Source organism: Gopherus evgoodei, chromosome 3 (assembly GCF_007399415.2).
Source record: "Gopherus evgoodei ecotype Sinaloan lineage chromosome 3, rGopEvg1_v1.p, whole genome shotgun sequence".
NCBI classification, from domain to species: Eukaryota; Metazoa; Chordata; order Testudines; family Testudinidae; genus Gopherus; species Gopherus evgoodei.
This window is the reverse complement of record NC_044324.1, coordinates 171,473,396-171,499,815: the sequence shown is the minus strand read 5'-3', so window position 1 is coordinate 171,499,815 and position 26,420 is coordinate 171,473,396. Positions and strand designations below refer to the sequence as shown.

Sequence of the window (26,420 nt, the reverse complement as noted above, 5' to 3'; positions counted from 1 at the left end):
TCTATGATTTAATAGCCCAGAAAACCAATCTTCTGTCTTTTTGAGGTTCTCTCTCTGAATCAGGATTGAGATATATTTGGTGAAGCCATATTGTTCCTGTACTGTGGATAAAGAGAGGTCTAGCTCTTCCTTCCTTCCTTAGGTCCTACCTTCCTATCAGACACTTTTCACAACCAGTAAATTCACTTTTAAATACAAAAATGTCTTTTAAACATCTTTTATAGAAATTCAATTTTAAGCACATTCTAGGTAAAGGAGAAATAGGAATTTAACACTGGCTAAAGAAGAGGGGCAAGATTCAGGTCCCAAGTACTTTTAGATCAGACAATGGGCTTGTTTTCAGACCAACTATAGACCCGTGCACTTTCCCATGCAGATTGCTCATTGGTTGCTTCTGTAAAAGAAGCAATCTACCAGACATCTAAGACATATGTTGCAACTTAAGAGGTGATTTTTATTGTTATTTACATCTAAAGAAATAAACCAAGTCAGAGAGTGCACCTTCTAAAATATAGGGTCCTGACCCCAGGTCCCACCCTGGAATATTACTCTTCATAGCTCCAGCTGCAGAGGACCTGTGAGGTGTGAACTCTGCAAGATTTGGGGAGTGAGACACAAAAATTACACCTTATGATTCCCCTCAGGCCATTTTTGGGCATATGTTGTGTGCCATCTGAGCCTTGAATTTAGCTGTAAGAGTGTTTTACACAGTATAGTTATGTTCTTGAATAAAATGCACCTGGCATAAACAGTTGATTCAGTAGACTAGGGTAGTTTAATTCATTACAGCATGTTTAATTTGACTAAACTAAATATATATGATAACATAACCAATAATATTTAGGTCTGTCAAATGATTAAAAAATTTAATCACAATTAATTGTGCGATTAATAGCGCTGTTAATAGAAATCCAAAAAATTTATATAAATGGTAGTTTTCCACATTTTCAAATATATTGATTTCAATTACAACACAGAATACAAAGTGTACAGAGCTCACCTATTATTTTTTATTATAAATATTTGCACTGTAAAAATAAAAGCAATAGTATTTTTCAATTCACTTAATTCACTACTGCAGTACAATCTCTTTATCATTAAAGTTACTTACAACTGTAGAGTTATGAACAAAAATCATTGCATTAAAAAATAAAACGATATAAAGCTTCAGAACCAACAAGTCCACTCAGTCCTAGTTCTTGTTCAGCCAATCGCTCAGACAAACAAGTTTGGTCAGGACCGGCGCTAGTGGTTTGAATGCTCTCAGCGCACGGCAATTTCGGCCGCCCCACGCACTGGTCCCGCTGCTCCGGTGGAGCTGCTGCAGTGGTGCCTGCGGAGGGTCCGGTACTCCGTGGCTCCGGTGGAGCTGATGCAGTCATACCTGCAGCGGGTCCACTGGAGCCGCGTGAGGAGCCAACTGTCCGCAGGCACGACTGCGGCAGCTCCACCGGAGCCGTGGACCAGTGGACCCTCTGCAGGCACCACTGCGGCAGCTCCACCGGAGCCGCCTGCCGCCCCTCCGGCAAAACGGCACCACCAATTATTCTGGTGCCTAGGCGATTGCCTAGGCTGCCTAAATGGTAGCTCTGGCCTGAGTTGGTTACTTTTGCAGGAGATATGCTGCCTGCTTCTTGTTTACAATATCACCTGAAAGTGAGAACAGGCGTTTGCATGGCACTGTTATAGCCGGAGTCGCAAGATATTTACATCCCAGATGTGCTAAAGATTCATATGTCCCTTCATGCTTCAGCCACCATTCCAGAGGACATATGTCCATGCTGATGATGGGTTCTGCTCGATAACAATCCAAAGCAGTGCAGATCATGTGTGTCAGATGTCACCAGAAGAAGGTACATTTTCTTTTTTTTGTTGGTTCAGGTTCTGTAGTTTCTGCATCAGAGTGTTGCTCTTTTAAGATTTCTGAAAGCATGCTCCACAACTCGTCCTTCTCAGATTTTGGAGGACACTTCAGATTCTTAAATCATGGGTCTACTGCTGTAGCTATCTTTAGAAATCTCATATTGGTACTTTCTTTGTGTTTTGTCAAATCTGCAGTGAAAGTGTTCTTAAAACAAACAACATGCTGAGTCATCATCCAAGACTGCTTTAATATGAAATATATGGCAGAATGTGGGTAAAACAGAGCTCAAGAGACATACAGTTCTCCCCCCGAGGAGTTCAGTCACAAATTTAATTAACATGTTATTTTTTTAACGAGCGTCGTCAGCATGGAAGCATGTCCTCTGGAATAGTAAAAACCAAAACATGAAGGGACACACGAATGTTTAGCATATCTGGCACAAAAATACCTTGCAATGCCGACTACAAACGTGCCATGTGAACGTCTGTTCTCTTTCAGGTGACATTGTAAATAAGTGGGAAGCATTATCTCCTGTAAATGTAAACAAACTTGTTTGTCTGAGGGATTGGCTGCACAAAAAGTCGGGCTGAGTGGACTTGTAGACAAGACGGTTACTCACCTTTGTAACTGTTGTTCTTCGAGATGTGTTGCTCATATCCATTCCAGTTAGGTGTACGCGCCGCGCGTGCACATTCGTCGGAAACTTTTACCCCTAGCAACTCAGTGGGCCGGCAGGTCGCCCCCTAGAGTGGCGCCACCATGGCGCTCCATATATACTCCTGCCGGCCCACCCGCTCCTCAGTTCCTTCTTGCCGGCTACTCCGACAGTGGGGAAGGAGGGCGGGTGCGGAATGGATATGAGCAACACATCTCGAAGAACAACAGTTACAAAGGTGAGTAACCGTCTTTTCTTCTTCGAGTGATTGCTCTATCCATTCCAGTTAGGTGAATCCCAAGCCTTACAAAGGCGGTGGGGTCGGAAGTGAAATGTGGCAGAATACAAACTGCCGAGCCAGAGGCTACAGCCTCTCTTGACTGCTGAACCAGGGCATACTGCGAAGCAAAGGTAAGGACCGAGGACCAATGGAGCTTCGCGACAGGTCTCGTGGGTAGAAACACGAGCCAGCAAGGCGGCAGATGAAGCCTGAGCCCTGGTAGAATGCACGGTGATGTGGCTTGGGGAAATATGAGCCAAATCATAACAAGTGGGGATGTCCGCCATCACCCAAGATGAGATCCTCTGAGAGGAAAACAAGCAAGCCCTCCCTTTGGCCCGCTACCGGGGCAGAGCTGGGGCACTTAGGAAATGATTCTGTCAGCACAATATAATGCGAGCACTCCACAGATGTCCAAGGAGTGCAACGGTTTATGCCCATTGCGTTGAGCTGTGGGTAACATGAAAGGCCAAAACACCTTAGGGAGGAAAGCCGGGTGCGGTCATAACTGCACCTTGTCTTTTTGGAACCTTCGTAAGAGCTCTGATCTCAGAGACCCGTCTGGCCAAGACTAGGTTGAGGTCCCAGGGCGGGGCTGGGCGGCGCATCCGAGGGTGCAAGCGCTCCAAGCCCTTGAGGGACCTCGAATCCATAGAGCGTGGGACACTGAACGTCCATCTTAGCCTGCTGGAAGGTAGGGATGGCCACTGAGAGTGTCCTCAGCGATGATACCGCCAGATCCTGCCGCTGAAGGCCAGAGGCAGGCCAAATAGAGGGGATCGAGGACCTCAGCAGGAGCAAGATCGAGCGTACTGCAGCTGTAAAGGAACGCTTCCACCTGGCTCGGTACGTTGACCAGGTGGAAGGCTGCCTGTCACCCCGACTCAGGTACGCAGGAGCCACCGTGAGGCGAAGAGGCTGCAGGTCCGAGTGACGAAGCCTGTCATTGCCCTGAGTGATGAGGTCTGGGCTGACAGGCCGAGCAACGTGGTATGTCCGTGCTGTCTGGACCACTCTGGAGTGATCATGATGATGCACGCTCTGCCCCTGCGGAGTTTGAGCAGGACGTAACGAACCAGTGGGAACAGTGGGGAGGCATAATGCAGTTGGCCGTTCCACGGCATCAGGAATGCGTCCAAGATCGATTCCGAGGAGAGACCTTGGAAGGAGCAGAACACCTGGCATTTCCTGCTCTCGCGGTGAGCGAACAGGTCTGTGTGAGGAAACATCTCCACTTCCGGAAAGCGGGACGCCTCACATGGGGCAGAGTGATCACTCGTAAGACAGGAAAAACCTGCTGAGTCAAAGAGTTAAGACGTTCCGAACGCCTGGGAGAAAAGACGTCGCCAGCTCCATCGAGTGGGCCATGCAAAAGACCCGGAAATGGATGGCCTCCTGACAAAAAAGGGGGGAGGACTATGTCCCCCCTGAATACTTATGAAGCACCTGGCCCTTGTGTTGGCTGCAAACACCGAGATACAACGGCCTCGCAGCTGCCGCTGGAACCCCTGGCATGCCAGGCGGACTACTCTCATTTTTGGGGCATTAATGAGGAATGCCAGCTTCTTAGAAGACCAAAGGCCTTAAGCTCGGAGGCGACCATGAGCACTCGAGCAGAGAGATGATGCGTCCGCCGTCAGGGGCAGTGAGGGCTGGGGCGGATGAAACCGCATCCCTGTCCACACCAAGGAGGGAGTTAGCCACCACTCTAGGGAGCCTAAGACGTTCGAGGGAAAACGAGTAGCTAGGGAAGTGGAGGTCAGCTAAGCCGCGCTCCACTGTTCCAACGACCGACACGGGCGGTAAGAAGGAACTGAGGAGCGGGTGGGCCGGCAGGAGTATATATGGAGCGCCATGGTGGCGCCACTCTAGGGGGCGACCTGCCGGCCCACTGAGTTGCTAGGGTAAAAGTTTTCCGACGAATGTGCACGCGCGGCGCGTACACCTAACTGGAATGGATATGAGCAATCACTCGAAGAAGAACCTAAAGTTTTACATTGTTTTGTTTTTGCGTGCAGTTATGTAACAACAAAATCTACATTTGTTAGTTGCACTTTCACAATAAAGAGATTGCACTACAGTACTTGTATGAGGTGAATTGAAAAATACAATTTATCATTTTTACAGTGCAAATATTTGCAATAAAAATAATACAAAGTAAGCACTGTACACTTTCTATTCTGTGTTGTAATTTAAATCAATATATTTGAAAATGTAGAAAAACATCCAAAATATTTAATAAATTTCAATTGGTATTCTGTTGTTTAACAGTGCGATTAATCACGATTAATTTTTGAGTTAATCACGTGAGTTAACTGCGATTAATCAAAAGACCTAATAATAATTTGATTAATGAAATATATACATGGCATGAAAAGAGTATGTACAATGTATTTATTGGGATTAAACATTTCAACAGTTATCTCATAAGGACTGCACAATAATTCTATGTGTATATTCAGTGTCTGTGTACTATATACATATTCAAATACATACACAGAAAATGTAATACAAGCAGTTGGGTCCTGTCTTATCCCTTGAACTGTGTGAGGATCCCCAACCCTATTCTGAAGGCAGTCCCATTTCCATTGCACTTCATGGAAGACTGTCCATCCAGAGATCTGCATGGTTGGAGGAAACAGGCAGTTAGACAGGCCCAGCTCTAGGGAATGATGTGCATTGTCCATATGCCAGGCCTCTGTTAATTTGGCAGGAGAAGTAATATAGCTTCTAAATAAGGTCTCAGCCCATCTGCAAACAGGGAAATCCCTGACATTGCAGCTCCATTGGGTCCATGTTCCCAAAAAGTTGAGGTGAGACACAAAGCCTGCCTACTGTCTAGTCCACACCTGCAGCAGTTTCAGAAATTCAAATCCTGCCTCCCAATTAAACCATATGGGAAGCTCTTCATGATGGAAAGTTTGTGGAATCTTCCTCTCAAGGCCCCTATTTGTGGGGATGTTGAATATGTGTACATGAAGAGTGATGATTTTTTATTCCTTTTTCATTCTTTAATAATGTAAGAAACCACCTTTTATTTAACCCTTTCATAAATTGATGTTCAGAAGAGGGAATCTCACCAGGTATTCTGTTTGGTATGTAACTAGTGGCTAGAGGCAGAGAAACAGATGGAGCAGGAGCTGAAGCAGAGCATCCAGACCCAAATGGAGATTTAAATAGAGTGAATAGAAATGGAGAATAGAGCCAGGACGTAGGGAGGTTTAGGTGAGATGAGAGGTGAAGCCAGTCTGTGTGGGAAGGCAGTTATTTAATAGGCACAGCCTGTGGGCCAGGAGAAGGGTCAGATGGGGAAGTAAGAGAAGTGTATGGGCACATTAGATTAGGTAATTGGAAGTAAAAGGAGTGGAGTGGGAGAAGCAGTTACTAGGGAATGAAAGTTGGAGAAGGCTCTAGAGTTCACATAAAATCAGGGAGCAAGAGTAGAAACTAAGCAGAAGTGTTAGGAGTAGAACAGGAGGACAAGTAGAAGTGCCTGAGGAGACAGCCACTGACGGGAACACTTAGAGCTCTTTGCTTTCAGATCCTCACTGTGGTGAAGGAGATATTGGAATTAAAACATATTAGTTAGGATGAATACATTATATTAAAACTAATACATATGTATTGCAACTGCATTATCTTCTGACATTGCTCACAATTCAGAATTTGGCTTTGCATTTGAAATCCTCTTCCCTACATGTATAAAGTGCTTTGTCTTTCTTTTCTGCCAGAAAATTACCCCTTAGATCTTCAAAAGGAGATAAGTTAACTTTGGTCTGGGAGAACCAATGAGTAAAAGATTTCATGTTACAGTCACGTGACCATGGATTATTGTGCTAGAAGACATCTTTAATAGCTGAAATAGAAAAATGGTAAATGCAGCTTAGTAGTTGACATTTGTCAACTAAAATTTGTTTTCGCGTTTAGTAAGAATTGAATATATGCTTGAGAAGTATCTTTCAAACTTCTAGAACCCCCAGATTCCTCTCCTACTCTTAATTCATTTCCTAAGTGTCCCTCTGATCTCATTGGCATGTGGTCCCTTAATCTCCTGGATCATTCGAAGTTTCCTCACACACTAAAAAGGTCACACTCAAATTTGGCTTCGCTAAAAACTACTCTCTTTGATCTCACCACCATTAAGTTTCCATTCTTTGACCTCATCTAATTTAATATCACTCACCCTCTTGCTCTCTAGTCTTGCCATATAGACCTTCTCCAAACTTCAATCCATCAGTATCCCCGATTTCTCATAAATGGTCAGTCCTGTCTCCTCTCTTTCCAATTTTCAACTCTTTTCAGCTCTAAACTCATCAAGCTCACCAGACACAACTCCTGCTTTAAGTTCCCTTTCTCTAATTCCATCTTGGATCTCCTCTGTTGTAGCTTCTAACCTCTTCACTCTGTTGAAACAACTCTTCTTAAGGTTTCTAGTGACCTGTTCCTACTCAAGTCTTGGAAACAATACTACATCCTCAACCTCGACATCTCTCCTATTCTTGACACTATAGTCACTCCCCTCCTGGTAGACATTCTTCTCTTCCCTTGTTTTTTCTGGTTTTGTCGTCTCTCAGTTCTCCATATGCCACTCATACTATTCCTTCAGCATCTCTTTCAATGGGTCAACCTCATATCCTTTTACACTCGTTATGCACATCCCACAGGGGTCTTTCCTCAGTCCTCTCCTCTTCTTCCTCTGGATTCTCTCCTTGGCTGATTTTGTCCTCTTACATCTTAATCTACCATCAGTTTGCTGATGACTCTGAAATCTGCCTGTACATTCTTCACTGCCTCCCTCCATCCAGACCCATGTCTCTGTAAGTCTGACATCTTCTCCTGGATCTCTTACCATTAGCTCAACCTTAACATGGCCAAAACTGAAATCCTTATTTTACCAAAAGGTCAGTTCCTATTTCTGGCCTCTTGGTATGTTACCCCCATATCTATTTATCCATCCATTGTACTCCCTCTTCTAATCCACATCAGGCTTGATTCTTGTCTTATCTTTAAGGCCTCATCCTAATTATCTTTCCAATGATCTATTTCTACCATGATGCCTTAGTTGCCAACTGTTATGATTTTATACTGAGTCCCCCAAAATTTTGGTGTTTTTCTTGAGGTGCCAACTCCAGGAGTCATTTAATTACCTGAGAATCTCAATTTTAATTTTTAAAGAGTAAGCCTCTAGCCCTCATGGTTGCAGAGAAAAGTTTGAAAATATAAACCCTAAAGACTCATAACAGAGAAAGAAAATAAAGAACTCCAAATCTATTATTTTAAAAATTTCAGGATTTTTAATACAATCAACTGATTTTTGTTATCCTGATGCATGTTTTGAGTATTTGGAGTTTGCATTCTACACATGTAAATATTTTCATTTATACTGAAAAAATAAGTTATGGAACTTACATTTGTGTTTATGTGATTTTATTTTATGCATGTCTTAAAATAGTATGAGAAATATGTGAAATTCTTAGAGAAACAGTTGTTCTTACCTTGATGAACTATCTGAATTAGAAGCCATACAGATACTTTGGTTAATCAATAACTTCTAATAATATGTGTTTATTAAAACACAATTGGCATTTTACAGACTGAAAAAAAATGTTAATCTATACAAGAGCTTTTGCTCAAATGTTCTGCATGTATGAAAACCCCAGAAAGGCAGACAAAACAAGCAAATACAGCCAGTAATAATATAAACCAAAAGGAGGCATATGCCCATGAAAGAGTGTATGGAGTTATAGCACAAAACTGCAATGAATTTAATATAATTTATGCACAGAATGAAAGATTTGGGCAGTCATTTGTTTGATTTGGACATTATTTTGATTCGCTTTTAATATTGACTTTTCAGTCCTGTTAGAAAGTACAATTGCCACATTTTTTATGACTTGAGCTAAATATGTCATATAACTATACTATAAGAGCTGAAGTTTATTTTTCTTGGAAACCTTTTTCAGTAATATGCACTTAGGTTAATAAACATGGCCTTAGGATGTCAAGGTAGGTATTTGCTTATGTCTACAAGCTAAACAAAGAGGGTACAGTGAAGAAATGGGAAAATGTAGTTTATACTTGTCTAAGTCTGCATTAGGAAATAAGATGACCAGCAGATTTTTCTTTCATATCAATACAAACATTAACAACCAGTACCATTACCAACTAACTGATAACCACTAGTATTTCAGGATGCCTAGTTTTGAAAATATTTCCCAGGGGGACTGCAGGAGAAAGGAAAAGTCATTTTTCAGGTTTTTGAATACATTCAAAATATGTAGGTGTTTTTTAACAAAACGTATATTTTCTTCATTCAAAGTGAAGTGTAGCCTGTGATACATATTTTTATCTAGTTGGTGAAGCCAAAACAAATCCGAGTTACAGAAGCTCAGGAAGTACTAAGACTTGCCCATCAAAAACTGGATGAAAAACAAAGAAGTTTGGCCTTGGTGAGACATTTCTCATTATTGTATGTTATTGCTTAGTTACTGAAGCATGTAAATATTCATATTTTTCTTAGACCCTACTAAAACTTGTTTTTTTTAAAAAGCTTCAGAAGGGGGAGACATTTCTGTACTGGAGAGTTGGGGCCCAATCCTACAATCCTAAGACTGTGGAACTCCTGTCTGATGTCTCATTTACTTCAGTGGGAGCTTTACCTGCACTAGGACTGCAAGATCAGGCCTTTGTTCAAACTTCAGCAAAGTCTAGAAAATAGTGATTTCTTCAGAGAAATAGCTTCCAGTGCCTCCTAGTTTGCTTCATTCCTCTCAACCAATCTGGGACACTGGACTTTACAGTGGGAGTGGGAGGAGGACTTATTAATGCAGGAAGTGTTAAACAACAAAAAAGTGATCAGTAGTAATAAATAACCCCAAAAGAACAATTTCAATACCAAGGGAAAATGTTGCTCCAAAATGTAGGAAAGGCCCACTTGAAAATGAACAATAAAAATTTGTGTTGTGCCTATACTTCAGAAAGGGTAGAGACTAGAGGTGACTTAGGGTATGTCTACATCTACAATTTTGCAGCGCTGGTTGTTACAGCTGTATTAGTACAGCTGTATAGGGCCAGCGCTGCAGAGTGGCCACACTTACAGCAACCTGCGCTGCAAGTGGGTTAGATGTGGCCACACTGCAGCGCTGTTGGGCGGCTTCAAGGGGGGTTGGGGAACGCGAGAGCAAACCGGGGAAGGAGACCAGCTTCGCCGCGGTTTGCTCTCGCGTTCCCCGAACCCCCCTGCAAACCGCAGGGAAGGAGACCTGCTTGCACAGGGGTTCAGGGAACGCGAAAGCAAACCGGGGAAGGAGACCAGCTTCGCCGCGGTTTGCTCTCGCGTTCCCCGAACCCCCCTGCAAACCGCAGGGAAGGAGACCTGCTTGCACGGGGGTTCGGGGAACGCGAGAGCAAACCGGGGAAGGAGACCAGCTTCGCCGCGGTTTGCTCTCGCGTTCCCCGAACCCTCCTGCAAACCGCAGGGAAGGAGACCTGCTTGCTCGGGGGTTCGGGGAACGCGAGAGCAAACCGCAGGGAAGGAGACCTGCTTGCTCGGGGGTTCGGGGAACGTGAGAGCAAACCGGGGAAGGAGACCTGCTTGATTACCAGAGGCTTCCTCAGGTATGCTGGGATACCTACTTATTCCACGGAGGTCAAGAAAAGCGCTGGTAAGTGTCTACACTTGATTACCAGCGCTGGATCACCAGCGCTGGATCCTCTACACCCGAGACAAAACGGGAGTATGGCCAGCGCTGCAAATAGGGAGTTGCAGCGCTGGTGATGCCCTGCAGATGTGTACACCTCCTAAGTTGCAGCGCTGCAACTTTGTGATGTAGACAAGCCCTTAGCCTCTAAATTGCTGTGACCATTCGTGTATTGCCATTCGTGTATTGCCATCTTACTGTCAGACAACGCATAATGAGAAGACTGAGTTTTAGAGCAATGCAGTGTGAAACAACTGTCAGTCACTACAGCATAAGCTCTTTCTTTCTTAAATATTCTCAAGCCTGTTACATTGATAGCACATGTAGTGATAAAAGCAATGAAGTAGATCTGTTAAGTCTAATACCTGGCAGACAGGCACCCCTTAGTCAAAATAAAAAATAAAAACCTTGATCTATTATCTGCCAATTGATTACTAGATTGAAGAACATGAACAGAATTTAGAGGCAAGCTATCAAGAGAGCATAGCCCAGAAAGAAATGCTAGCAACTCGAAAGCAACTGGCAACTCAGCGTCTACACAGAGCATCTATATTAAGCACAGCTCTGGCGGATGAGATGGTATTGCCTTTCATTTTTTGTATTGTCCACTTTTTGGCCTCAGAACATTCAAGCATAAGACTGTCATAGGAGTTCTACTTCATCTACATTTTTCAGGGGTGGGAAGCTGCCTCTCCTTTTCAGATAGTGCTTCCCCTCTCCTACATTACCATATGGCTTAGCATGGTGTTGTGGCCTTTTGTGCTGGCCTCTCCAGTTTAATAACTAGATCCCAGCCCTGGGCAGAAGAGAAGAACTGCCTTTCTGAGGATTCTTGCCCAATAAAACCAATCTTCCTACCTTTCAATAGCTGCACCTTAGTTTCCTCCCTCCAGCAGGTACAAAAGTATTTCCAATCCCTTGTACTGCAGGGCAGAAAGAGGCCTCCTCTATTATGACTTGTTCTGCAGGGCAGGAGGAAGCCTTCTCTATTATGATTAATAGGTTTTGAGGTGCTGCAGTAATGATTCCTTTCCTTGGTCCAGAGTTGCAACTGTCACTTTAATTAAACTCCCAATTCCTATTCCACATAATTGTAAATAGTAAACTTTGATAGTACATTATTAAAAATGCATATTTAAATACATTTAAAAACAGGTACATTTTTATTGTAAATGATAATATTTCATTTGGATGTGTTAGGAGCGATGGAAAGAATCAGTTAATAACCTGGACGAAAGGCTGCAAGGTATTATGGGTGATGCCCTTGTTTCAGCAGCATGCATCATCTACAGCGGAGTGTTATCAGCAGAATATCGTCAGCAGCTAATAAATGAATGTCTGAGATTGTGTAATGAGAACATCGTTCCTGTGTCTCCAAATTATTCGCTAATAACAGCTATGACAGAAAAAAATGAGGTAATAATATGAGCAGATGGTGAGGGGCATAGCTGATTTTTTTACATCAAAGGCTTTATCAGGACTTCCGCCTTTCAGAACACTTGATTCCAAACTTGATTATTAAGAGTAAAATTCAGAGGTCCAAGTATTTTAGTGAGATTATTGACAATATAGATCGTTGTGTTTTGTTGCATCACCTTGTTTATGTCTTTATATGTAGTTAATTGTAAACAATGTATCCATGAAATAACAAGGATTGTCTAAAATGTAAAAATATTGAAAATTGAAACTTTTCTAGGTCAGTAAATGGCAAAATGAAGGTTTGCCTCTCGACCAGTACTCCATTGAGAATGCTATCCTTGTTAAGAATGGACAACGATGGCCTTTACTAATTGATCCACAGAAACAGGCTTACAGATGGATTTGTCAAATGGAGGGAGACAGGCTACGACAAATTCATGCTTCTGATTCCAATTACTTAAGAACTTTAGAAAATGCCATGCGAATTGGAAACTCCATTCTGCTACAGGTAATTTGCTTTAATTTGGGACCGGGGTTCTGAGTAAATAACAAGGAAGAAAATCCCATCAGAAAACTATAAATGTAAGAAGAATAGAATGCGTTTGAATGTTAATTTCCCTTGTCAAAGGTGTGAAAGTAGGAGAGCGATGGAAGCGATGGAACTACTTTGTAGTTTTATTTATTTAAATTTAATAATAAATATCTGTCTAAAACTCTAGGAACCTGATTCTCCTCACTGACACTGATGTAAATTAGTAGTAACTCCAGTGATGTCAGCGGAGTTACACTGCATTAAAACTGGTATGGAGAACTGGCCATAAGCACTGACAGTTTTTCAGTAAAACCACATACCTATGAGAAAGTCTCGGTCAGCTACATGGATTCCTCTGGGATCAAAAGGCCACTGAGTACCTATGCTTCTGCACTAGCTCTGTGTCCTTGCCATCCCCACACTTGCATTACTAGGCGGCATGATTCCAATGGAGTCTCACTGACAGGTCATCTCTAGAACCCACTATCCCTGGGTCCCTCTTTAAGGGGAGTTCCCAGCTGGGCACAAGGGATATGAATATCCTTCCAGAAGTTAAATTTAATGATAAAATGCAAGGTGTATATCTGATTTCAAGCTCACAAAGCTAAATAATTATTTGAGCTTATTAATTAACCATTATGATTGCTATGTAGACAATACATTTATGGGTTTTAGGATCTTGCTGAAGCTTTGGATTCAAATTTAAAGCCAATCTTAAGAAAGGAAATCTACAGTACAGGAGGTAAAGACTTCATCAGGATTGGAGATGCTGAAATTGAATACAACCACAACTTTAGGTAACTGACCTCATCCATGACAATTTTTTCTAACTACTATTGTATTAGGTTGTACAATATATTAAACTACACTCTCAAAATGCATTTTAAGAACATTATTAAAGTAGCAAAGTAAAGTGCTCAAAAGTTAGAAAATGCCAGAATTAAGGTTGCCTGTGCAATCTTAATTCAGCTCCCTTGGGCATGTCCATGATGATACCGTATTGATTTATATGATCACATATTTTTTCCTCAGAACCCCTGCTTCATTCAGTAAGAGCATGGATAGTGCTCTCTTAATGAGTAGCTATTCAATATCTTTTATTCTCTTTTTTGTTGATTGTGTGCCACATGCCTTATTTACTGCACACTATTCAAAATCTACTCTGAAAACAGAATAATTGATTTCTTCATGGTCTTTATGGTGCTTATCACTGTGGTATGTGATTGCTTCACAAATGTTAAATAATTCATTTTAACAAAACCTTCGTGAAAGTGAGTGGTATTATCCCCATTTTACAGAAGGGGCATTGAGGCACAGAGACATTAAGGTCAAAAGTAACCACTAATTTTGGGTCCTCAATCTGAGATACCTAGGCCCCGATTTTTCAGAGTGTTAAACTTAAGACCAGCTTTCTCTTGACTTTAAGTGCTCTAAATCCACATGGTTACTAGGATTGCCGTGAAATTTGGTGTTCCTCATGAGGCACAGAGTTCTGCTAGTGATCCAAAATTGGGGCCATTTGACCAAGTTGTTCACAAGATACAGCCCCCAGAAAACACAATATGACACTTTTGTTCACAGGTAGAGTTCAAACCAGGGCTCAGATCATCACACTACTGTTATGCTCAAGGGTTATCTCAACTGAGTGCGTAGCACCCACCAGCCTTTTGGGGAAAATATTATTTGAAATAGGGTTTGCTTCTCCAGTTAGGTACGTGCCAAGCAGTTCTAAGGCTCATGCACCTATTAACACTCCTAATGGATCACACTGGACATGTGAAGAGAGAGGCTAACTACAGTATTTAGAAAATTACCTCTGTGTTACAGGACCTGTGTGGCTCTGAGATATGTTATTGAATCTGAGCACTGTCCCAGGCACTGAGGGTATATCTTCACTGCAATTAAATACCCAGGGCTGGACTGTGCAAGCTGACACAGGCTCATGGGTTGCAGAGCTTGGGAAAAGGGGCTGCTTAATTGCAGTGTAGGTGTTTGGCCTTGGGCTGGAGCCTCTGGGACCCTCTGAGGTGTGGTACACCTCTACACCTCAGTTAAACGACCCCTTAGCCTGAGCTCTGCAAGCACAAGTCAGCTGGCGCGGACCAGCCATAGGTTTTTAATTGCAGTATAGACATATCCTGAGAGTTTAAATCTGGCCCAGGGCAGAAATCTGAAGTGAAAAACCAGGTATATTGCTCCAATCTGCCTCTGACAAAAGGTTTCATTTTTATTTACTTTGTGGAAAATGTAACGTGAATACAGTAGAATATTCAGAGGTGCTAAAACTATTTTTGGAAAAGAAAATAAATTACACAAGCAAATGCTTGTTGGGAGGGGAGGGCGAGTAGAGGCTAAGGTGTGGGTGATAATGTGGAAGGGGTTTGTGGGATCTGGTGATGGGGATTGGGCAAGGATACCAATTGTGGGGGCAGAGAAGGGTGGTAACTTCCCCTACCACCAGTTTCATACAAGAGGTGTGCTAGTTCCCTGGCAGAGCTCTTAACAACAGAACAGCATTAGTGTGCAATTTAAGTTCTAGAGAGGAGAGGTGCCCCTGAGGCAGGAAGTCAGTATTTTGTTTACAAACGGAGGCAGGGTGATTAAGATAAGAAAGGGCTGGTAATTAAATTAAGGATGTGGAAGTTTAGCCTGTAAAAGAGGAATTCCTCTGTGGACAGGGGAGAGGGAGGAGGAGGGCTTTTTTTTAGAGAGAACGTGGGGCACTTGGAAAAAATACACCAAAGCACTGAGCCTAGGTTGCATTCAGAAAAGGGGGAGGTTTGGGGAGCATAGGTGAAAAGAAGGGGTCAAACCCAGGGAAGGGCTAGCGGTGTATAGAGAAGTTCCCACTCTACCTGTGGTACTTATGTGGCCCCATCACCATAGTATTTGAGTTTGCACCTCACAATCTAACCTATTTCTCCTCCCCGCCCCTTGGTGAGGTAGAGCAATGCTGTTATCCCCATTGCACAGATGGGGCACTGAGTCACACACAACTAAAGGCCAGATTTTCAAAGGTATTTAAGCACCTAATGAGATTTTTCAAATGCACTTAGAAGGTTAGGTTCTTTGTAAATCCCATTAGATGCCTAGCTGTATCTTTGGGTGCCTAAAAACCTTTGAAAGTCTGTCCTTAAAGCACTGGCCTGGGGTGAGAGAGGAAGTCCATGGAGGGAAGTAGAACCCAGGTCTTTCAAGGCTTGCTCCCTATCCAGCAGACCAGCCTCTTTCTCTGCTGCATGCTGCAATAAAGAGGACTCTGACAGATGGGAGCAAAACCAAAGCGGCCAGTTCTCTGAGACTCTAGCAAACAGTCCCAGGATGGATGCCATGGTTGACAGCAGGAGGCAAATAAAAAGAACCCCAAATCTGTTATTTTTACATACTCATATTTTATGATTTTAAAAACCAATCACATGATTTTTGGTGAGCCTGATTCATGATTTTTGAACATTTGGAATTGGCAATACTGTGAAAGTGACTTGAAATGTCAGTTTCACTTCTGTCTAAGGTTATTTTCTAGTGTATTATTTGTAATGAGGTAACACCTCTAGAGCCTCAGGCAGGTGCAGTATAAATTCCTGGTGCCTTGCCATAGTAGGATGTTTCAGTTAAATGATCTAGTCCAAGCTTGATGAACTGCAAAAAGTGATAGAAAGTAATCTAGATTTTTCTACAATTTTTTTCAGTTGTTGTATTCCAGAGTTAGTAACAAAGAGTATATATTAAAATTTTAAACCTAACCAGTGTTCCTTAAGTAACTTGACACAAGATGTGAGAACATATTAGTATTAGAGCTGAGTGGGTCTAATATTTATTAAATCTTCTTTTTTATATAGAAATTAGATACACTACTCCTATCAGCTAATTTCTAAGTTGTTATCTGCAAAAAAAAAAAACCCTAGAGTTTTCAGGTGCCTAAGTAGCCTTTGGTATCATGTTTAAAGTTGCCCCCTCCCCCCCTACCAAAATCTGAAATGATGCCCTAGGGCAGGGATTCTCAGACTTTTGTAGTGGTGATCCCTTTCACACAGCAAGCCTCTGAGGGTGACCCCCCTTACATATGAAAAACACCTTTTTATATATTTAACGCCATTATAAATGCTGGAGGTAAAGCAGGGTTTGGGGTGAAGGCTGACAGCTCATGACCCCACCCATGTAATAACCTCATGACCCGTGAGGGGTCCCGACCCCCAGTTTGAGAACCTCTGCCCTAGAGAATGGAGGAGGGCTTGGGACACTGAGAAGAAGAACGTGGGAGAGGATAAGGGCAGGGGCATCTGTCAGCCCCACATTCTTTCCCATATGTGTGCCACAATCTGGGACCCTCCCCAACCCATCTACAGGGATATGACTCCTTTCTCTGCCCCTCCACATGTGAGCCAACTTCTGGAGGAGGCTTGCCTATTTGGGGAGTGGGATGTTCTGAGCTTCTCTCCCTACCCCCCATGTGACCTGGGATCTGGGGTTCCCTGCCCATGTGTGGGGTTTGACCTCCCTTGCATGTTCTCTTCATGAGCCAGGTTCTGGAGAGAGCTAGCTGTTCTGGAGGTGCTTGAGCCCCATTTCCTATTCCCCTCGGGTGATCTGGGATGCCTTGACCTTCTAAGGAGATCTGAGCCCCTCTCTCTATCCCCCACATATGAGCCAGAACCTTGGAAAGTCCTGCCCCTGTGGATGAGGAGCTTAGAACAGACATGTTGCTCACAGCATACCCCCAAAACACAGTGCTGATACTGGGGTGAGGAGCTGAGAACAATTATGCTTGATGCATATCAGAAACTCTCCAGCACTAGGGAGGAGGGAAGGGAACACCATTGACATGAATGGGAGTGGGGCATCATACTTCTCAGAGCCATTGTTTTAGGCTGTATTTATCTGCATTGGTTATTCATTCAACTGAAAATCTCATTGAAATGAATGAGCCACTTAACACCCCTCTGAGCCTGCTGTACTGCTGATGGCTGTGTAGAGCCCCTCTGCTCCATTCTCCCTATAATTTCATAGAATATTATAATGAAGTGCTAGCTCTTCTTTAGCTAAGGTTGGGAAGCCCTTCCTGTGTAAAGGACAACTTTTCAAAATGCTCTAAAACCTGCATGCTTATACAGATTATCAGTTTAGGGGGTAGGGTTAGCTATGCAAATGTAGGTCATTTCAACAAGATACAGACCCCAGGGGAAAAACAGCATTTCATTAAGTTCACATTCTAGCAACTTTGAAGTTTGAAATCCTCCATGAGTAGAAATCTGAGAATGAACAGTAAACATTTGAGAAAAATCTGCGTTTATCAAGGTGTGTTTGTTTTATTTTTTGAGAAGTATAATCTGAATACAGAATATTCAGAAGGCACTGGAACTATTTTTGAAAAGAAAATGAGTTACATGAATGAATGAACACTGGGATGGTAGGGGTGGTTAAGGGGCAAGATAGGTAGTAATTAGGAGGAGCTGTTTGGGTCTGCCATGAAGAATGCAAGTATTCTGGAGAGGGGGATAAATAGGAATGGGTGGTAGGGGAGGGAAGAGAAGCTGGGGTGCTCAGGTAAGGGGGTGAGGGTAAGGATTAGAGGGAATGGGAGGGAAAAAGATGGGTTGGAGAATGTGGGGAGTACCACAGGTAATTGGAGTTTAGCGGAGGGGGAGACTTTCTACCCTGAATTCTCTCCTTCCATATGTGTGCTGGGATCTGGAGAAGTCCTACCTCTGTTCAGGGATCTGAGCCCCTCTCCCTACCTGCTGTGTGTTCTGGGATCTGGGGAACACTGCTTCTCTTGGTCTGTTTGAGTTTCCTGATCTGCTCCTCCATGAGAGGTCATGGGGGAGGAGGAACTGAAGGTAACAGATTTAGACATCTGAAATCCAGAAAGTGAATAGTTAAGTTACACTTCACTGCTGTGTGGGGATGGAGCTTTTGAAAGTGTATGGGGGACGGGCTCAGTTTGGAGAAGGGGCAGACTGGGTGGACCTGAGGCATGGCTGGGGAAGCCGGGCTGAAGTAGGTGCAGGAGTCCCATCTGCAAGTAGGCAATGGAAGTGAGGTGCTAGCTCAGGTGGCAAAGTGCTGATTGTGGTATTTGTAATCAGCAGTATGGGGCAGGAGACAGCAAGGAGCAACTTCTTATGTATTGGTGGCTTCTGCCATGCTAACGAATGGCTTAATGGGATGGGAAGGGGAGGGGGAACTGGAAATGTTGGTGGAGGGCTATATGTTCCAGGGAATGGTAGGGGATCAGGAGGTGGAGAAGGAGAGAGACATACCATTTTTCTCTCTCACGCTTGAAGCTACTGTAACAACCATGTAATAAAACTATTGAGGTTTTAGCGCATAGATATAGGTTAGATTTTTCTCATCAGTTCTGTTAGCAAATACACATTGACAAAATTTCAAAGCATGACCATTATCCTCATTTCACTCTAACAAAATTTCAAGATGGGGGAGGTGCTCTTAGGAATTATGTACCAATCATGTGGTCTAGTGGAAAGACACGGGACTATTCCTGGCTCAGCCACTGGCCTGCTGAGTGACTTTGGGCAAGTCACTTCAACTTTCTTTGTCTCAGCTTCCCATCTGTAAAATGAGGTTAATGTTGTAAAGTTCTACTGCTGAAAAGCACTATAGAAGCTAGGGCTTGATCTGTACTTAAAAGTTAGGTTGACATAGCTACATTGATCAGTAGTGTGAAAAAACACAGCCCAGCATAGCTATGCTGGCCTAACGCCCAGTGTAGATGCAACTATGTTTATAGAAGAATGCTTTTGTCAACATAGCTAACTTTGTTAGGGGAGATGGTGTCCCTACACCAACAGAAAAATCCCTTCCATCAATGCAGGCTGCATCTACAATATGCCGTTATGCCAGCATAGCTACAATGATATAGCTATGCCAGTATTGTCTCCATATATCTATCCTATATCTTTTGATTATTACCTAGTCACAGTAACATCAACTGCAAACCTAGGTGAGAACTACAAATGCCTAAATGAGCACTAACTCAGAGGTTCTCAAACTTCATTGCACCATGACCCCCTTCTGACAACAAAAATTACTACACAACCCCAGAGAGGGGGACTGAAGCCTGAGCCCACTGCCCATGGCTGAAGCCCTCAAGCTTCAGCTTCAACCCCAGGTGGTGGGGCTCAGGCTTCAGGCCTCAGCAAGTCTAAGCCAGACCTTGTGACCCCATTAAAATGGGGTTGAGTGGGGTCCCGACCCACAGTTTGAGAACCGCTGCACTAACTCCTACAAACCAACATTTCTCTTTTTCTGTTTAAAAAAAGAACTACAAAGTTAAATGGCAAAAAACTTCAGTAAGGCAGAGTTAAGGTTGCCTGATGATAGCTTGTGCCCTTCCGCAACACTGAGTTCAGCAAAACTCAAACTTTTGAATTCCAGAAATAAAGAGTTAAGATAAACACCCATACAACCTCAGCTCTGCCCTCTTTGAGTGAGACCCCCCACAACTCCCATAACTCACATACTTGCACTCTGTTTTTGCATAGTAATGGACAGAAGCAAACTGCACTTCCCTACGCTCAAACTCTGAGCCTACTCCCCCAACAGAATACCATAATTGCAAAATTTAACAATCACTTTATACTTTTTTACAGCCCCTTCACACTTGCACACGGGTCACCACCTAAACTTATACTTTCTCCTACCCATCATGAAATCCACAGACTTCTCTAATATCCTCCTCACTATGACAATACCCATGGCAAGAAGACCTCAGTACTCTCTACTGAGACAGCCTACCCAATTCTGTATTGAAATGATGCAGACTGGAATCTCAAGGTACAGGAACACTTGCATCTCTTTCCTTTGATAACACAAAATGGGGAGCGGGAAGGACTCAGAACCAGATCTCCTCATATCTCAGTCTCAGCTCTTTCAAGTTGCTCCAACTTATTCCTCCACCATTCAGTACAGTTACACCTAACACAGAGAATGCGGCTGGAGTACATTCAGATAATTGCCAGTAGCTACTGCTAGTTCCAGTGAGGACAGAGCTAAGGTTGTGAGGGTATCATAACCTAGTCCCAGATTTGGACCTTAGCGTCCAAAATATGGGGGTTAGCATGAAAACCTCCAAGCTTAGTTACCAGCTTGGACCTGGTAAAGCTGCCATCACCCAATAAATTAGAGTGTTTTGGGGCACTCTGGTCCCCCAAAAAACCTTCCCTGGGGACCCCAAGACCCAACTCCCTTGAGTCTCACAACAAAGGGAAATAAACCTTTTCCCTTCCCCCCTCCAGGTGTTCCTGGAGAGAAACACCGAAGCAAGCTCCGTGAATCTAAACAGAGGGACTCCACCCTCCCCGTTCCCAGCCTTGGAAAACAGAAGTACCGAGAGTTAATCTCTCTTTCCCCCCTCACCCAGAGGGAATGCAAAGTCAGGCTAGTAAATCTCACACACACAGATTTCCCCCTGACTTCTTCCTCCCACCAATTCCCTGGTGAGTACAGACTCAATTCCCTGGAATTCCCCACTAAAGAAAAACTCCAACAGGTCTTAAAAAGAAAGCTTTATATAAAAAGAAAGAAAAGTACATAAAAATGGTCTCTCTGTATTAAGATGACACATACAGGGTCAATTGCTTAAAAGAAATATAAATAAACAGCCTTATTCAAAAAGAATACAATTCAAAGCACTCCAGCAACTATATTCATGTAAATACAAAAGAACATATAAATCCCTATCTGATCTTTGGTACTTACAACTGGGAAACAGAAGATTAGAAAGCAGGAAACAGAAATCACTTCTCATAGCCGAGAGAGCATACAGGCAGAAGAACCAAGAACAAAGGACTCACACACAAAGTTCCCTCCACCCAGATTTGAAAAAGTCCTGTTTCTTGATTGGTCCTCTGGTCAGGTGGTTCAGATTACTTCTTTCCAGGTGAAAGAGACGTTAACCCTTAGCTATCTGTTTATGACAGAGGGCATTTACCTTAACTCTATATTTCTGTGTTTTCAGAAGTTTTAGTTTTGGGTACAAGCTATCAGCAGGTGACCTTAGGCTAGGTCTACATTGGGGGGTGTCAACCTAAGATACGCAACTTCAGCTATGCGAATAGCGCAGCTGAAGTTGGCGTATCTTAGGTCAATTTACTTGACCGTGAGGACGGCGGCAAGTTGACCGTTGCCTCTCCCCTGTCGACTCCGCTTCCGCCTCTCACCACGGTGGAGTTCCGAAGTCGACGGCAGAGCGATAGGGGATTGATTTTATCGCATCTACACTAGACATGATAAATCGATCCCCGGTAGATCAATCACTACCTGCCGATCCAGCAGGTAGTGTAGATATACCCTTAATTTAATATAGTATTTTATATGTTCAAAGCACAGATCCCTTTGACTTTAGTGGCAACTGTGAGTGCTCAGCACTTCTGCAGATTTAGCCATAAGATCTCAAGTCAGGCATCCAGAAAGTGAAGAACACCCAATTAGTGGTCACCTGTGAAAAGTTTCATTTAAGTGAAATGATTAGCATAATATAAGAACTCTGTGGCAGGAGCAGGGATAGATTCCAGTTCTCCAGGACAGCTTTCAACTGCCTTCTCCATAAGACCATCCTTTCTCTTCCTGCAATCCATAAAGTCATTCACCACACAACTTCCAACTACTGCAGCAAATGGGGCAGAGGTCATACAGACAGCAGCATCCTTCACTATACAACCTATATTCATTCCTAGAGCAGGCCCACGTGAGTCATCAATGAGTTCTGAATCTTTAGATCAGGGCCGTAGCAACAAAGAACGTGGCCCCCTCCGAACATATGTCCGGGGCCCCTTACAATGCAGAAACTGGAATGCGGTATTTATTTTATACAATATACAGGGTTCATATTATGTATACATAGGCCTACAGTGTACATGTATTCCGTATTTACGCAAAGCGCTTCTTTCGAGCCTTGTTCTCCACAAATTGGTTAATCAATGCGTCATAGTCCAGAGATCTGGCAATCTTGTTTTCGATTGAGATAACTGCAAGCGCAGAAAGCCTGTCATTTGTCATGGTTGAGCGCAGGATATTCTTGATCAGTTTCATTCTGCTGAAGCTCCTTTCAGCACCAGCGACAGTAACTAGTGTGGTCAGAAGAATTCTGATGCAAATGCAAAGATTTGGATATATCTCCTGAAGGCTGTTCTTGTATATGTACGTTAAAAAATTGTTTGCCGTGACAAGTCCTCTCTCTTTCTTGATGACATAAATAAAACGATTCAATTCCATTATGAGTTTGTTGGCATCAATGTCTCCCATTTTTATTTCAAAATTTTTGCTATGATTCTCCAGTTCATTTTCTCTGTGACACTGCTTCAGGCTGTTAGCGTTGTACAGAAATCCAAACAACTTATACCACTCCACGAGTTGGTCAAATCGCGATGAAACAGAAGATATGGCCTGATCAGTGAGAACAAGAAAGAACTGCGATTTGAATTTTTCTTCGGAAAGATGACTCGAATCATCAGCACATTCGTAATCAAACATTCTCTTCTTACGTTGCACCCTGGTTTCTGGAAACACCTGCTCAATACCCATATGCTCTGCCATTTCGCGTGCATTTGTGACCACAGAGTTATATCCTGTATTTCGATAGTCTTCCAAAAACTTCATTGTAGCACCGACTTCTGCCTGCAGTACGTCAATTGACACATCTGGTGACTGAATTAATTTGCTGGTTTTATTGACGTGAAATAGTATATCGTACCACGTGTACACAGTCAGAACAAAAGGCAACGTAGTAACATGGTCTAAAAGTGCACCGGCTTCTGTTGCTGTATTGCCATCTTTCTTTTCCAGCGCATATTCTCGCAAAGATGACAAAGCATTGCACAATTCTTCAAGGTGATAACGCAATGGCTTCACAGCATCAATTCTCGACTCCCAACGAGTGTCCGATAACCCTTTAACAGATATTGGCATATGTTCTTGAAGTATATCCCAACGTGAAGGTGAAGAAGAAAAGATAACGTATATTCTGTTAATCAGACCGAAAAAGTCAACGTCATATTTCGATGACTTTGCCGCGTCTGAGATCACAAGATTCCAAGTGTGAGCTCCACATGGTACATACAAGGCACGGTCATTTATTTCTAGCATGCGGGCTTGAACTCCTTTATTCTTTCCTCTCATATTTGCGCCGTTATCATAAGCTTGGCCTCTCATGTCAGCAATGTCTATTCCTAAGTTGTTTGCCTTTTCAAGAAATGCTTCCAATAAGCCCTCGCCAGTTGTATCATGAACATTAAGAAAACCAACAAACACTTCATGAATATTGACACCATTGCCATTCGAAGGATCGCCGAGCTTTTCATTACTTCCTCAAAATGCCAAGTTTCTTTCAGACAAGAAAATAACGACATCAACCATGCGTTTGACAACATTTCTCCAGAAATCTCTTTCTTTCAAAAAAGCCTGCAATTCGAGTTGGTCACTAGATGTACGGTTTACTATGCCTGACCGAAGGTCAAACCATTTCACCATACAGTCTTGATGACCTTTGCCTGTTTCATGCTGCTGAAGTCTTTTTGACAGTGCTTTCCAAGCAGATCTTCCACGACGTAGCGGTATGTCACCAGTGCCAAATAATTTACAACAAAAACAAAAAATGGCATCTTTCTGAACTGAGTACATTAACCATGAACGTCTTGTTTTCTCGCCATTTGCCATGGTTCGATAGAAATGAGTACTTGTGAACCTCCGTCTTTCCTCGTTAAATGGAAATTCGTAACTTTCATTCTGCTGCGGTGGGCCACGTGCAACAATGTCACACAGTTGCTTGTCCGATATTATAGACGGCCAATCTCCTGGATCATCAGTCAGTGGTTCAGATTCAGATACTTCTTTCCCGGCAGCAGCTGGAATATCTGTCACAGTTTGTTTGGTAGAACAACTGGCTTCACCTTTGACCTCACTTGAAACACTTCTGGATACGATTCGTCGCTGCTAGCGCCGTCCATTTCATGTGCTTGTACCTGTACGTTGGATTTCAGCGCAAAATACGTTGACAACTTTGGAATTTTCTCAAGTTCCTTCTCGGCATCTTTTGCTGCCTTTCGTTTACTAGCTCCGCTCTTATACATTCTCTTAGACATCACAAAGCACGCTTCTGCGTTGGAAATGATAAAAAACTAAGCAACTAAATTAATAACATTTATCCACTGACCGCCATTATGAACGCAAATACACAGTCTTTGAATGGGTCCAACTAAAATTCGAAACTGATCGACAGACAACTGATGTAGCCAATAGCATTATGATGTATCATAATGACTTCACGGTTTTGTCAGTAAAACCGACATGGATTGTGCAATAGCGTCAATAAATGTCACTTACCTAGTTATACCTTACATTTTTTTTTGCCACTTTTAGGGGCCCTCTTCCTTGCGGGGCCCCCTCCGGTCAGAGGGTACGGAGGGCGCTCGCTACACCTCTGCTTTAGATCCACTGCATAGACCTCTGCACCTTGAGCTAATGGAATAACCTATAGCAGTAGTACGTTGTCAGCCTTTATGTGGCCCAGAACAAGGGGAAACTTTTCCAGTAGGATTCACAGATATTTGATGACATCAGGAGACTAGTGAGACTTGGTGTTGTGGGTAGGGGATCCCCTGCATACCCGCAGACCACAATTTACACTGCTTACACAGTCCTTCCCCTGTTTGAGACACACGAGATTTCTCCAAACAAAACAAACAAAAAGGTACTTTTTCACCTCCTTCCCCTGCAAGAGACAGAATCAGAGTGAAAGCAAAAGACAAATGTGGTCAGTCTCTTTGGTGGTCTTTTGGTCACCCCTATGGAATTCATTTTATCTGCATGTGTGGTGTGCTTAATCAGGGGGTAGGGTCACACAGGGACAGGTTGAAATGCTAGTGTGGTATCTTCAGTTCATGCCCCAGTCTGCCATGGGGTGGAGGAAAATAGCTTTGTGGTGGCTGACTGCTCATTGGGTAGCACCTGACAATCTGGATACCTATACCGTTTACTTCAGTCCTGCTTGTGAGACAACTCACATTCCTACTCCTATTTAACAGGGATAAAGCTGGGGCTAGGGCAAGAGAAGAGAAATCACTGATTTTCTGAAAAAAATTAGAGCATTTCTGAGGCTGTTCTGACTTATAGTGGGAGTCAAACCAACTCCCAGACAGGATCAAGAGGACATAAAAGTGATGTATAGCCATCTTTGCTGCCACCTCACCTCACCCCACCCCACCCCACCCCTTTTGGTTCTGCAAGGGTCTAGCTCAATACCCAATTTATTTTTAAAGTGTTCTTAGTGTTGCTGAAATATGCCAGATTGAAAGCGCTAGACAAGAAACATTTGCTACTCAAATCCTGTTGTGATGGATGCCCTCATAATATATTTCTTTAGATAGATTTTCATTCACAGAACAGGTAAAGCGTGGTCAAAGAAAGTGCTGCCTTCTTTCACCTCACCTTGCCAATGTGCTTCATCCTTAACCTGAAGTTCAAATTGAAAGAAAATGTATGAGTAAGATATGTTGATATGTGCATTATTACTTATTCCTTTAACACTTAAAATGCTTTGTGGTTTCAGATTATACATAACGACGCAAAAAGCCAACCCCCATTTTCTTCCTTCAGTTTGTAACGTGGTCACAATGATCAACTTCACTGTAACATTCCAAGGTTTGCAGGACCAGCTGTTGTCCACTGTAGTAATTCATGAAACACCCCAGTTAGAGCAACAACGTTGTGAGTTATTGGAGAGTATCTTTGCTGACCAAATCACACTCCGAGAACTGGAACAAAAGTCACTTAAACTGCTCCAGAAAACAGAAGGTAAGCAAAAATGTTACAGAAATTGAGGACATACTGTGCATCTGTTTGAGGAAAGTATATAACAAAATTGCTTACTATGCTATACAGTATTGTGATAGTGAACATGGATAAGTTCTTAATGTGCATTGCAAAGAGTAAACTTTTGCTTCAGTTTCTTCTGT

The 26,420-nt window shown here is 42.9% G+C and overlaps 1 protein-coding gene across 1 annotated transcript in view; it reads left to right on the top strand.

Annotated features, from left to right (window-relative positions):
* The window catches only part of DNAH14 (dynein axonemal heavy chain 14), a 496,436-nt gene that overhangs the window by 374,601 nt on the left and 95,415 nt on the right, over window positions 1–26,420 (top strand). Inside the window, 6 exon segments of the mRNA XM_030558364.1 lie at window positions 9,153–9,248; window positions 10,938–11,078; window positions 11,700–11,915; window positions 12,196–12,426; window positions 13,126–13,247; window positions 26,015–26,259. Coding sequence (XP_030414224.1) covers window positions 9,153–9,248; window positions 10,938–11,078; window positions 11,700–11,915; window positions 12,196–12,426; window positions 13,126–13,247; window positions 26,015–26,259 — 1,051 coding nt within the window.